The 14,037-nt window shown below is 41.6% G+C and overlaps 1 protein-coding gene across 2 annotated transcripts in view; it reads right to left on the reverse strand.

Moving 5' to 3' along the window:
* Positions 1 to 1,732: 1,732 nt before the first annotated feature.
* Positions 1,733 to 14,037, reverse strand: part of MAU2 (MAU2 sister chromatid cohesion factor) — a 52,246-nt gene continuing 39,941 nt past the window's right edge. For both annotated transcript variants that reach the window (XM_083180273.1, XM_083180266.1), the window contains 4 exons: positions 7,014 to 7,125; positions 5,549 to 5,639; positions 4,563 to 4,690; positions 1,733 to 2,965 (listed from right to left, as the gene is read on the reverse strand). In XM_083180273.1, coding sequence (XP_083036399.1) covers positions 2,891 to 2,965; positions 4,563 to 4,690; positions 5,549 to 5,639; positions 7,014 to 7,125 — 406 coding nt within the window. In that variant the 3' untranslated portion in view covers positions 1,733 to 2,890. The remainder of the gene's footprint in view (positions 2,966 to 4,562; positions 4,691 to 5,548; positions 5,640 to 7,013; positions 7,126 to 14,037) is intronic.

Raw genomic sequence — 14,037 nt, forward strand, 5'->3', positions numbered from 1 at the left:
TGCAGATTTGACTTTAAACAAAGTCAAACCTGCATTGGCGGAAAAACCATAAAAAAATGGCAGCATTGAATAGGTATGTCCGGAGTTTATCTAGAACAGTGATTTTCAACCTGGGGAACTCATACCCCCCCTGGGTGTACACTGCAGACCGGTTGAGGGTACTTAAATAATAACATTGGTAATGGTGGAAGAAGAAGTAGTCTCCCGTTGGCGGAAGGAGTTTCAATTAGTCATGTAGACGAACCACGTTGCATCACTCCCGGTTCTTCCTGCAGCGTCTCCTCAGGCTTTTTCCCAACTAGCAATACACATTTTTCCCTCAGCCATTAACTATCACTGGCCCCGCGCTGACACAAGTGGAGGAAACAGTCAATAAATGCTACAGACATTAGCGGGAACCCCCGGAGACTGTACAGTCAGCAGAAAGACACAGAGGATCCCGATTCCTGACCCTGCACTACTCCTCTGCTAATCCTTAATATTAGTATCTGCATAAGGAAAAGCATAGCGCTTACTTCTACTACACTCATAAGTTCTGTTGATATTTCAAATTGAGAGAAGGCGGTACTCGTAAATGAAAAGCCTAATCAAGGTGTACAGTAGAGAAAAAAGGTTGCGAACTGCTGCGCTAGAACATTAAACATCACATTTTGTGAGACCTATGTGTTTTCACCCAATGCAGCCAACTATTCACTTTTTGTGATCTTGCTTCACGTGAACTGCCTGAGACAGGAAAGGCTTCTCCGGGCTAATTCGATAGCCCCGGTTTGAGTCTATTACCCGTGATTTGCCCGAAGTGTCTGGAAAAAAAAAAAGCCTCCTTCTGACATTGCGAGTTCCTGTGCTGCATTCAAAGACATAGCACCAGATCACCATCAGCAGCCTATGCTTACTCATGTACACTTACTTACACACTAGCCGCCAAAATGTTTATTAGTTCACCTTCTCCCAATTTCCATTAACCCAAAATACCTCAAGCCCATTTTTGGATACCTCTTATTTGCTACACAGAAAGATATAATCACATTCCTATTCTTTACAACAACAAAAAAAGGTATAATGTGCATGGGTATTAGGAGGGTACTGCATAAAGAACTACAGACACCAATGTTGGAATGTGACCTTTGAAAAAATTAAGCTTAGGATGAAGATGAGAAATCTTCAGCAGTGAGGGTTAAAAGTTCTCTTCTTAGTTCCCTCAGTCTATGGTTACTTGGCTACAGGATATTATTGTTAGAGGTCAGTTCAATTAGGTGCAAGCTGCCGTTTTGTCATCAAAATTCACATTGCAAATTAATTTTGCAATCCAACTACTACATTTTTATTTTCAGTCACTGAGGGTAAGAGATGGTAGAGAAAATCTTGATTTAAGGTTACCACAAACAGGCATTTCATTTTGTATTGGAAGAATTCGAGAGTGCACATTTGTGTTAATGTATGCAATTATATGAAAACAAAGTCGCAAGTTATTAGATTGACCCCTTAGTATTTTAGTTTTTATGATCGCAGTGACTGACCATGACAGCTGGCTAAATGCCAGAGTAATCATTGTCTCTTCTGCGAGTGGGAACAATATTTTCTTCAAATGCTACTATAGTCATGATTGGCATGTAACATGGCATTCAATGGCAACATTTTTTTTTTTTTAGAAAAGCAAATATTGTTGTCTGTAGAGACTTTAACTGTACACACCCTCAAATCCCTGCAACAAAATAGAGGCACTGTTCACAACTCTGAAAAATAGTTTGAGCTTTAATATCTATTGAGCAAAGAACCATAACTTTTTAAATAAAAAAAAAACAAAAAAAAAACAACTTATAAACCATTGGCAACACTTCTGCTGCCAATTAATATACAGATAGGGGAATTTAAAGAAAGGTGGGGGAGGGGAAAGTGATTTTTAATTTCTAACCTTGTGACACACAAGAGTACTTGCCTGAGTGATACAACATCGATGTACATATGTGGCAATTTTAAGGATAGTTGCTATTCTGGCGGTTGCGAGCATGGAAACCATGATAATAATTTACAATTACTTAATAGTATAGAGAACATAGGGGCATCAGAAGTTCACAAGTCATCATGTGACAATACTTACAGGTATATGTATGAAAAAAAAGTTTAAAATAATTCCTGATAGTTTTTATTAAAAAAAAAACAGGCCTTAATCAGTTTAACTTGCCCAATGTCCTTTACTCTTTAAGTTACTCATGATTTAATGGCTAATCCTTTGGCAGCCTGTTTGCTCTAGCAAAACTGCTGTGTGATGCTTGCTACAAAACTATTATCAAATATCAAAACCATTCCCCTGAAAATATAATTTATCCAAAAGGGAGAATGAAAGAGGGAACGAATAACCCCCTACCCCAACAAAACAATATTTTTGTGCACAGAAAAGTTTAAAACATTGATAAACTTAAGTTTTTCATATATATATATATTTATGGATATAAAATCTAAAAAAATGCCCTTCTCTGTTAAATCTATTCAGTAGAGGGAAACAAAGTTGAAGGCAGTTATTAAATATAGCACAAAAATCAGTTCCAAAATAATTTTAACCCCCTTATCGTGCTGTAGGGAAGGTATGACCTTAGCCACGCACCATGCACTTGCCGGGGGAGCCAGTATCAGACAGGAGTGTCAGAATTTTGCAGCATGTAGGTCAGTCTCCAAAATATGGAGTCTCTGAAAGGAGGACCTTCGAAATTGATTTTCTGTTCTGCGTATTGTTTGCATGTCTGGAACATGGTCCCTTCATCTGTAGAATTGATATGAACTGCATTGTGCATTCCATTGCAGTCGCAGACCCTCCGCAGTTCTGGTTGGAGAGGAGGATCCTGTTCAGCAAGCGCTGGATGAGTCTATTAGGTTTTAAACAAGAGCTTAGTCTTCACAAAAGGCTAGCCAAGCTGGTGGTGGGTCCGTTCTGAGCTTGAAACTGTACAGGTGGCGACCCATCTGTCCACTGCAAAAGGAACACACAAGGTTAATGAAGGTGTGAAAGTGCATAAATAAACACCCATCACCAATTATTATTATTATTATTTTTTTTATAAATCACTTCACCCACTAATGAGGTTCCTACATATACTGTACACTCAAAAAAAGAACAATGGAGATATACAGAATAAACCAGTGAGTTTCAAACCTGGCCTCATACCTCACAACCCCTGTTGGAAAAAAAAATCCCATGACAGGTTGTAAATATGTTACTACAGGTGCAGAGACTAGGCATTTATCAGTTAAAACCCAACAATCCATTACTATATTGCATGAAAATAAAAATCTGCTGCTTTTGGATTGAGGTGAAAGAAAACACAGGCAAAATATATTTTGCTGTACTGTATAGGAAAAATCAGAATAGTTCTGTTAAACTTAAAATTTTGAAAATCTGATTATATTAGGTTTCTGTCCGACATTCCTAATACATCTCTGCTCATTAATACAGTGACCCCATTATATGCATCCAGCACATGATGGTCCCTCCTGTCCCAGGACTTTCTGGATTAAACTGTGCATATGTCTTCAGCCTAAACATCAAAAAGAAGTAGGATAGCCAAAGGGGTATATATTCAATGCCAGGGGCGAGTGGTGACAGCGAGCAGTACTGGCTGCTCGCTGTCACCGCTTGGTCAGTATTCAACTGACCCTCCGCATACGGCGATTCCCCCTTGCTCTGTTTTTGGAGCTAGGGGGAATCGGAATCCTCCCTGTCCTGTGTCAGCGAGGATTTCTCCGGAACCTAAAATAGGGTGAGCGGAAGGCGAGGGGGTTGAAGAGCAAGGATCGCTGGATTTCTGCAATCCCCGCTGTTTAACCCCCTCGCTGGCTGCATTGAATACGGGCCAAAGTCTGCAAGACAATTAACTATTTCCTCATTTACCCCAGGACCCTTAATTGGCCAAACAATCGTTCTGTGTTGAACTTTTTTTTTTTTAAATAAATGTTTTTGAAACACGGGCAGATTTTTTAAGCTTGGTGAAGTGATAAAATAAATAAATAAATATATATATAAAATTTTTTATCGGGTGTAGTATAGGGGTCCGATAGTCAGGATCCCGACAGTCATTATCCCGACTGGCCGGACCCAGACAGCATGGTGAGCGCAACTAAGCCCCTTGCGGGCACGGTGGCTCGCTATGCGAGCCACCTACTCTATTCTCCCTCTATGGGGGTCGTGGACCCCCACGAGGGAAAATAGCTGATGGCCTGTTTTGACAGTCGGGATACCGACGTTGGGTGAATGCCTGTCTGTCGGGACCCGTCCGGCACCCTTTTTTATCACCGGCCAATCAGCTCCTACCTGTGAAGTTACAGGCTTGGTTTGAAAACTGACAGGTAGGAGCTGATTGGCCAGTGATAAAAAAAAAAAAACATTTTATCACTTCACCAAGCTTAATAAATCTACCCCACATTTTCTAGTCCTACTGCAACCTGAACAACCCAGACTGCCTTGTTACCTTTTTGTCTTTGGGCAGACCCAAATAGTCTCGATATACAAAAGTTAGTTTACATTATACTTCTAAGTTCTTTATGAATGACTGGATAATATCAACACTAACCGTTGTGAGATTGTGTTCAGGAAGACTGCAGGCCTCTATGTGATCTTGTAGCAGCTGCTGGGAGAAATTTTGATGCATCTGTGCTGCCTCGTGGGCATCAATTGTATTTCCACATGCTTTATTTAAATCTGTATAGCAAAAATAAAACAAAAAATCCAATATCACAAGAGATACTGTAATGACAAAATGGAGTGATACAAATGTATAGAAAGTAATTATATACACGAAGTAGAGGTAGAAGCATTTATGGACTTAATAAGAGTAATGGTGCCCATACACGCTGTGATAGCAGTGTGCGTTCCGCTGCACATACTTTTTGTACTGATTTCGGATTGCATCGCACGCAAATTGCATGCAAAACGCATGCCATGCGAAGCAATCTAGCCCATAACGCATGCGATTCTCGCAGTGTGTATGGGCACCTTAACTCTTTCTTTGGTAGCCTTCTACGTTTCAGTTTATTTACAAAGCTGTCATCCGGAATAAGTTGTAGTACCCAATATAATAATATAAGTTGGGCAAACAACTGCCACATAATGTTACCATTTAAGCTGCTTTACAAACTGTATAGTGTTTTAGGCGAGCTGCATGGATTTTTTTATTTTTTAAAGTGTTTATAATACATAGTTTTGTATACTGCAAATGTGAATTTATGTCCACTATACAGGATTAACAATAATTCAATTTATGCTAATTATTTGAAGGGCTCTGTATTTCTACTTGTGTTATTTCCTTCCATGTCTTTAGCACTTGTGCCATTTTTGAATACCAATACTGTGGCCTAGTGTTCTAAACAGATAAAAATAAAAATAAAGTTATATTTAAAAATATTAAAAGTTTAAAAAGACAAGTGTGTTGTAAAGCCATCCTTCGAGCCATTCGGGAATAGAGTGTTTACAAACTGACTAGACTAATAAAAGCCTCTAGCATTATTATGGTGTCAGATAAAGTGCACTATTATCAAGGAAATGCAGACAGGAACTTACCTCGAAGTAGAGCAGAGGACCACAGCTGTACAGACATATCTGGGATCTTGCTGGCCAGCTGCATGGCTGGGACAACCATATTGTTGCTCTCCTGATGACACATTAGATTTATTGTGATTTATTACAATACAAGGTATCTGAGCTTAAAGGAAGTCCTAGAAACTGATTAGGCATACATGTCACAAAAATAAAGCAGAGGCCTACTAAAACCTATACAAATGAGATATATTGCATGCGCTGTAGGTAAATGCTGTAAAAAAAAAATCTTTGTCCTCAGCATCTGTAACCATCTCCTAAAGTGTTCTAAATCTAATTAAGATTCTAGGAAATTGTTCTTGTGTGGGGCAGGGAGGTTAAAGGACACAGAATAAACACAGTACCAGCAGCTACCAGAAAAAATTTCCAAGAAAATATTCAAAAACACAACGAATTTCCATAAACTGCTTAAAAGCGCAGCTGCCCATTGATGCATAACTGCTATGTATTTTTGATAGCTGTAGAACAGTCATGCAACTTAAAGGCAATGTACTGCAATGGTGGGGGGGGGGGGGGGGGGGGGGCGGGGGGCGGTACGGTTAGAACACTGAAGAGAGAAAAAAAAGATAAAAGCACTAAACAATTAGCTTCAGTAATTTTCCAAATAACTTCCAAAATGGTGGTTAGAAGGGGATTGGTTACAACTTTGTTTCTCTTCACAAGGTTTGGTACATCCCCTCTACAGTATATCAGTTGCTAAAACTTCGCCGCAGGGTTTTGAAGACATCCATACTCGAGCACAAGTAACCTGAGCCCCATACACACTAGGACGAGTCTTGAAAAGATATCGCTCAGAAGGGACCTTGTAAAACATTTAGTGTGTATGCTCAATATCGTTAAGGACACCCACCCCCTCTCCCTTCACATGTGAAAGCAGTTCGATCTGACAATATCCTCAATGACAGCATGCACAGCTAGTTAAACTATATCGTTTAGTGTGAATGCGCTATATTACTTGCCCTGTTAACAATATCGGAGGTGCCGCCAATAGCCCAGTGTGTACATGTGATTAATCAGTAGCTCAAACTATTTCAACTTAACCATCTGGACATGTATATCCTTAAAACCTGGACTGTAAACAGCAGAAGACAAGCATTCGGTAGAATGTTCAATACCTTTACATAACCCGTTTAAGCCCCGTACACACGGTGAGATTCCTTTTCTATTAAAATCGCAATCAAATTTACCCATTCCATTTTGCCTATATAGAAGAGATCTGTACTATATAGTCTTGCCTGCCAGTCTTATTTTGCTATTCCATATAAACTGAACGGGAAGAGAATCAGGATTGAATCCGGTTGAAAATTGTTCGATTTAGATTTGATTTTCACTATAAAGTCAAAATCGAATAGAAAGTGACCCTGCATTGCACCGTGTGTATGGGGCATTAGGAGAAAGTGGAACAATTTATAATACATTGCATACGTACCCTGTGATTTCCTAGTACATAGAAGATGTGGCCAAGAAGCACTAATGAACACGCCGTTAGTCGGTTCAAATCCTCAGCGTTAGACATCTTTAACGTTTCACGAAGAAAACGTCTGTAAAGAAAAGAAAGGGTTGGAAGATTAAATGGCACGCTGATGAAGCTACAGTCATCATAAAATACCACTTTATCCTGAGCATGAGCATCACAATTTTCACAGCACTCATTGGACTTTTTTCCTTGGTGTTTGTCAGGAATACATATAATACCCCTTTTTGACCAACTCAATTACCAGAGTTATTGCCTGTTAACCCAATGAAAATACTGAACCTGGAGAGAGCTATTGCAGAATGCAGAACGAACAGGCCTCCTAATGCCCACGTGGAAATATATGCTAAAATTGTTAAATTGAAAGTAGACTCTTCTGCACTCATTAATACTATGACATGGTGGGTGTGGTATAGGGTTCAGACAGTCGGGAACTCGGATTCAGCATGGCGAGCGCAACAAATCCCCTTGCGGGCTGGCTGCGCTCGCCACGCTGCGGGCACGTGGGGGTCGTGGACCCCCACGAGGGAGAATAGCCGGTGGTCATCGGGAACCCGTCTGTCGGTGTTTTAACAGTCGGGATACCGACGTCGGGTAAATGACTGTCGGGATCCTGTCCGGCACCCGACTTGGTCAGTCTTATTCCAGTGTGGGCACCAGAAAACATTAAGTGGACCATCAACATGACCCCGACACCCCCCCCCCCCCCCTCTCCTTTCATACATGAAAACTTCCCTCTCTTGCCCTGGCCTCTAACACAGAGAAGGTGTTATACTGCATCTCCTAGCCACCAAGACTTGGTGTGCTTGTGTAATACTCTTTAAGGTAATTTCTGCATGGGATATTGATCTTGTATCATTGCAGTTAGTAACAGTGGTTTGTCCTCATCTGCATTTTGTGCTAATTATAGGATTCATCACCATAACTATTCACAGAAACACAGACACACCACTTTATGGGGTCAATCCTATTAGATGCAGATGATTCGCAAGTGCGAATCATCACGGTACCAGGCGCACTTTATGGCAGACAGAATTTGACTAAAAGCAATCACACCTCCATAGGGTTGCAAGCAAATTTGTAAGTGTATTCGGCACAGCGAAGGGTGCGAAAGCTATTAATTTGGGTGCAGCTGCCAGCGTATAAATGCATTGGAACTGCACCTTGCACCCTTCGAAGCTAATAGCATTCCCCTATGTCAGAAGGGAAAGGTCCAGGACTACAATTGTATGTCCTTAAGAATCCTTGCAACGCACAAGTCTAGATATCCCAAATTGTAATCAATATTACATGGATTGCTAAATGAATTTTTTCGTATTCAGTACTAGTATCTTTTAGAAGTGCAAACTCTTCCGCCATCTGCTAGTGCTGAAAGCTGCTCTGCAACAGTCAATAATGGGGCAGATGTATTAAACCTGGTGAAGAGATAAACTGAAGATAAAGTAGAAGGAGATAATGTTCCAGCCAATCAACTCCCATCTGTCATATTTCAAAACACAGCTGATTGGCCAAAGAGTTAACACCTTCCACTTTATTTCCAGTTATCTCTCCGTCAGACTTAATAAATCTGCCCCAGTGTCCCACTCCCTTACCATAGAGTTTCCTCAGGTCTACCACCCAACCTCATTTGGCCCCACTGGTGGGTGGCATTAGATATATGAAAAACATAAAACGTAACCATGGCGAAGGGAATTATCTGATCTAATTTTTCAGTTCCCATAGCAAACACAGACCTTTGTGGTAATTAGCATCCATTCCAACATCTGTAAGGTAAGTCAACGTGTAATGGGGAAATTCATCAAAGCTTCTAAAAAACAAGTAGAGCAGTTGCCCATAGCAACCAACCAAATCTTACCTATCATTGATCAATAGAACCATCAAATGCTAGCTAGAATCTGATTGGTCGCTCACTTGTCCTCTTTAGAATGTTTAATGAATTGTCTATTTACACACAGACTCATTGGACATGATGGAAGAGATGCCCCTTAGTGTTTCTACACATTTGGTGGATTTAAGAAAAGCATTTGAAGAAATCTTAAATGGTTTTGCAGTTAAGATACAAACTTTTTTTTTGTTTCAAAAACAATAGTACAACACAACACAAAAAAGTATAACAGATGCATTGATTAGCACTATAAGTAAATAACACAATTATTACCATGCACATTAGAATAGATTGTACAGATGTTGTTGTACTGATCGTACTATAGAAGAGCAATGTTAAGAGTAACAGTGTTACAAGAGACTGACAAGGACACCCAGAATGCACAACTCAAGGGGACTAAAGTCTGGAGTGGGAAGATTAATAGCATACTGTACCTAGATGATTGCTTAACCCCTTCCCGACATTTGACGTATATATACGTCATGGCCGGGAAGTACTTCCCGACACATGACGTATATATACGTCATGACTTCAAACTGTCACTGCGTCTAGAGACGCAGTGACAGAGGGACGATGTCTGCTGTCCCTGACAGCAGACATGTCCCTGCATGCCCAGGGGGGGCTGCGATGCCGCCCCCCCGTCGGCGATCGCTGTGATTGGCTGTTCAGTGTGAACAGCCATTCACAGCGTTTTCTGTGTCACCGGCGAATAACGTTCGCCGGTGACACGGGATCGGAGGTGATTGGTGCTGTAAAGTACAGCACCAATCACCGCGGGGTGTAAGGGTGACACTGGTGTCACCCCACCTCACCCCGCCCGCCCCCAAAGGCCGTGATTGGTTCGTCGGACCGACGGACCAATCACAGCCATGAAGGGGGGTTTAAACTAACGGTGACTGCACTGCAGACGCCATTCCGGTCTGGAATTGCGTGCAGTGCGGTCACCGTGCCCAGCTGCCGCCATTTACTGACCAGAACCTTGCTAAATACTTACCTGATCACTGCCTGGATCTTGCTTCTTCTTGTGACATCCTGTGCTGTGTTGTGCTGCTGCGAGTTATTAGATAGAGAGATAGAGAGAGAGAGAGATAGAGAGAGATAGAGAGGCCTAGTGACAGAGAGTGCTATATTTTGTGCTGCTGCAGTGTAATAGAGTTATAGATAGAGAGATAGAGAGAGATAGAGAGAGATAGATAGAGAGAGATAGTGACAGATTGTGCTATATATTTTTTATATAACTGACTGCTGCCCCCCCTTTTGTGCTGATCAGTATAAATTAACTGATCAGCAACTTTTTGGGGGCGCAGGTTTTTTTTATATATATATATATATATATATATATATATATATATATATATATATATATATATATATATATATATATATATATACCTGTCAGTGCTGCTGCTGCAGTGTCATAGAGTGATAGATAGTGAGAGATAGAGAGATAGTGACAGAGAGTGATAGAGAGTGCTAAATTTTGTGTCTGCTGCCCCCCTTTTGTGCACCCCCAGCAACTTTTTGGGGGTGCAGGGGTTATTTTTCATATATATAACTGTCAGTGCTGCTGCTGCAGTGTCATAGAGTGATAGATAGTGAGAGATAGAGAGAGATAGTGACAGAGAGTGATAGAGAGTGCTACATTTTGTGTCTGCTGCCCCCGCCTTTTGTGCTGATCACTATATCTGAGGTGATCAGCAACTTTTTGGGGGTGCAGAGGTTTTTTTTTTTTTATATATACCTGCCAGTTGCACTGTCAGTTGCACCAAAGGTTGTGCACCTGCTGCCCCTCACTGGTAATCAGTGTTGCATCACTGATCACCTTTTTTTTTTTTGTGGGTGCTGTGGGGTCTTTTTTTAACACACACTGTGATTTTGTGGGTGTCCTGTGGCCACTGTGCGCTGATCAGTGACGTACATCACTGATCATCTTTTTCGGCACAGGGTTGATCTATTTTTTTTTTATCAAATTCCTGTTGCCTTTGAGCGCTGTTCAGTGACGGATGTTACTGACCAACATCTGTGCTCAATTTTTGGCGCAGGACCTTTTTTTTTTTTTTTTTTAACCCCTTCCATTATTTTTTTTTAACCCCTTCAATTTTTTTTTTTTTTAACCCCTTCAATTTTTTTTTTTTTTTGTATAAAGTATTTTTTTTTTCTGCACTACATACACACTACACACTACATACCCCCCGGGTTGAAATAAAGTTTGTACCCCCCCCTACACTATACACGTGTTGAAACATTTCACTACCAGTAACACAAAAATAAAAATGGCATCCCAAATGTCATCCCAAATGTCATCCCAGTCATCCAGAAGAATGTATTCAGCGGAGGAGGCATATGCCATGCTTGCCTCTGACTCTGACACAGCCAGTGATGCAAGCGGGGAATTTGAAGGATTCGTCTTAAGCTCCTCTTCCTCCTCTGGTGATGAGGGACCCCCTCAAAGACGCCCCCGTAGAGCAGCTGAGACCCACCCCCCAATAATTGATCTCGTATGGACCCCACCACCAGACAATTTTGAGCCCCAGGTTCCTGAGTTTTTGGCCATGCCAGGAATCCAATTTGATTCCACAGGTCTCAGAGAAATTGACTTTTTCAAATTATTTTTCTCTGATGATTTTATAAATTTAATGGTGGACCAAACTAATTTATATGCCCAGCAGTTTATTGCTCAAAACCCCACGTCATCATTTGCTAGGTGGACCCCTGTAGATGCAGTAGAGATGATGACGTTTTGGGGTCTGGTGTTTCATATGGGCATAGTAAAAAAGCCAGAAATTAGGCAATATTGGAGTACAGATGTTCTGTACAGCACCCCATTTTACCGTATGGCCATGCCCCGGGCTCGATTTGAGACGATCCTTAAATTTTTGCATTACAACGATAATGCACAGTGCCCACCCAGAGATGATCCCACCTTTGACCGGCTATTCAAAGTCAGGCCGGTCATTGATCATTTCAGTGCCAAATTTGAAGAGATGTACATCCCAGATAAATTCATTTGCATAGACGAGTCCCTTATACATTTTAAAGGAAGGGTTAAATTCCGCCAGTACCTTCCCAGTAAGAGGGCAAGGTATGGCATAAAAATGTATAAGCTGTGTGAAAGCACCTCAGGGTACACTCACAGGTTTAGGGTATATGAAGGGAAGGATTCAAGAATTGAACCGCCAGAATGCCCCCCCTCCCTCGTAGGTGTTAGTGGAAAAATTGTCTGGGATTTAGTGCACCCCTTCCTGGATAAAGGTTATCACCTCTATGTGGATAACTTTTACACTAGCATCCCCCTGTTTAAGGCCCTTGGTTCAAGAGGTACAGCAGCTTGCGGTACTGTGCGCAAGAACCAAAGAGGCCTCCCAAAAACGCACATTGCCCAAGTAATGAGAAGGGGTGAAAGCAGGGGAATATGCACCGAAAATATGTTGTTGGTCAAATATAAGGACAAGAGGGATGTCCTTATACTGACAACAATTCACGGAGACAGTACCACCTCCGTCCCTGTACGAGGTACCAGTACCCACACCTCAAAACCTAATTGTATCCTGGATTACAATAGGTACATGGGCGGAGTGGATCTTTCAGATCAGGTACTGAAGCCGTACAGTGCCCTGCGGAAAACAAAAATCTGGTACAAGATGCTGGCCGTGTATATCATCCAGATGGCACTGTATAACGTTTACGTGCTATTCCGTTCTACCGGCCAGAGGGGGACATTTATGCACTTTCAAGAGGAAGTCATAAAGGGCCTAGTATTTGGGAACAAGCAGGCAGAGGGCCCCAGTACTTCTAGTACTGGCCCCCGTATTGTACCAGGGCAGCATTTTCCGAACGAAATCCCCTCCACTGCAAGAAAGGGCAGGACACAAAAAAGGTGCAAAGTTTGCTATAAAAAGGGAATAAGAAAGGAAACTATTTTCCACTGTGAAACTTGCCCCGACAAACCCGGCCTATGTATAAAGGAGTGTTTTAAAATATACCACACATCTATGGATTATTAGGTTCATCATTTCACCGTGCTTCGGGGGTCTTGCTAATGCCACATAGCACCCACCAACATTCCACCAGAATCTGAGCTGCAAAAACCAAAAATCACTCCTTCCCTTCTGAGTCCTGCCATGCACCCAACTGGTATTTTTTGGTCACATATGAGGCATTGCCATACTCGGGAGAAATTGGGGCACAGATTTTGGGGTGGTTTTTCTCCTTCATACCTTCTGAAAATGAAAAATTTTGAGCCAGAACTGCATTTTTGTGTAAAAAAATGTAATTTTTCATTTTCACTGCCCAGTTGTACCACAATTGGTGAAACCCCTGGGGGTTTGAAATGTACACTATACCCCTAGATGAATTCCCTGAGGGGTGTAGTTTGCAAAATGGGGTCACTTGTGGGGGGTTCCACTGTATTGGTGCTTTGGGGGTCTTGCTAATGCGACATAGCACCCACCAACATTCCACCAGAATTTGTGCTGCAAAATCCAAATATCACTCCTTCCCTTCTGAGTCCTGCCACTTTTTGGTCACACATGAGGCATTGCCGTACTCGGGAGAAATTGGGGCACAGATTTTGGGGTGCTTTTTCTCCTTCATACCTTCTGAAAATGAAAAATTTTGAGCCAGAACTGCATTTTTGTGTAAAAAAATTTAATTTTTCATTTTCACTGCCCAGTTGTATCAAAATTGGTGAAACCCCTGGGGGTTTGAAATGTACACTATACCCCTAGATGAATTCCCTGAGGGGTGTAGTTTGCAAAATGGGGTCACTTGTGGGGGGGTTCCACTGTATTGGTGCTTTGGGGGTCTTGCTAATGCGACATAGCACCCACCAACATTCCACCACCAAAAATCACTCCTTCCCTTCTGAGTCCTGCCATGCACCCAAATGGTATTTTTTGGTCACATGTGAGGCATTGCCGTACTCGGGAGAAATTGGGGCACAGATTTTGGGGTGCTTTTTCTCCTTCATACCTTCTGAAAATGAAAAATTTTGAGCCAGAACTGCATTTTTGTGTAAAAAATTTAATTTTTAATTTTCACTGCCCAGTTGTACCACAATTGGTGAAACCCCTGGGGGTTTGAAATGTACACTAT

Source organism: Crinia signifera, chromosome 1, assembly GCF_055691185.1.
Source record: "Crinia signifera chromosome 1, ASM5569118v1, whole genome shotgun sequence".
NCBI lineage: Eukaryota > Metazoa > Chordata > Amphibia > Anura > Myobatrachidae > Crinia > Crinia signifera.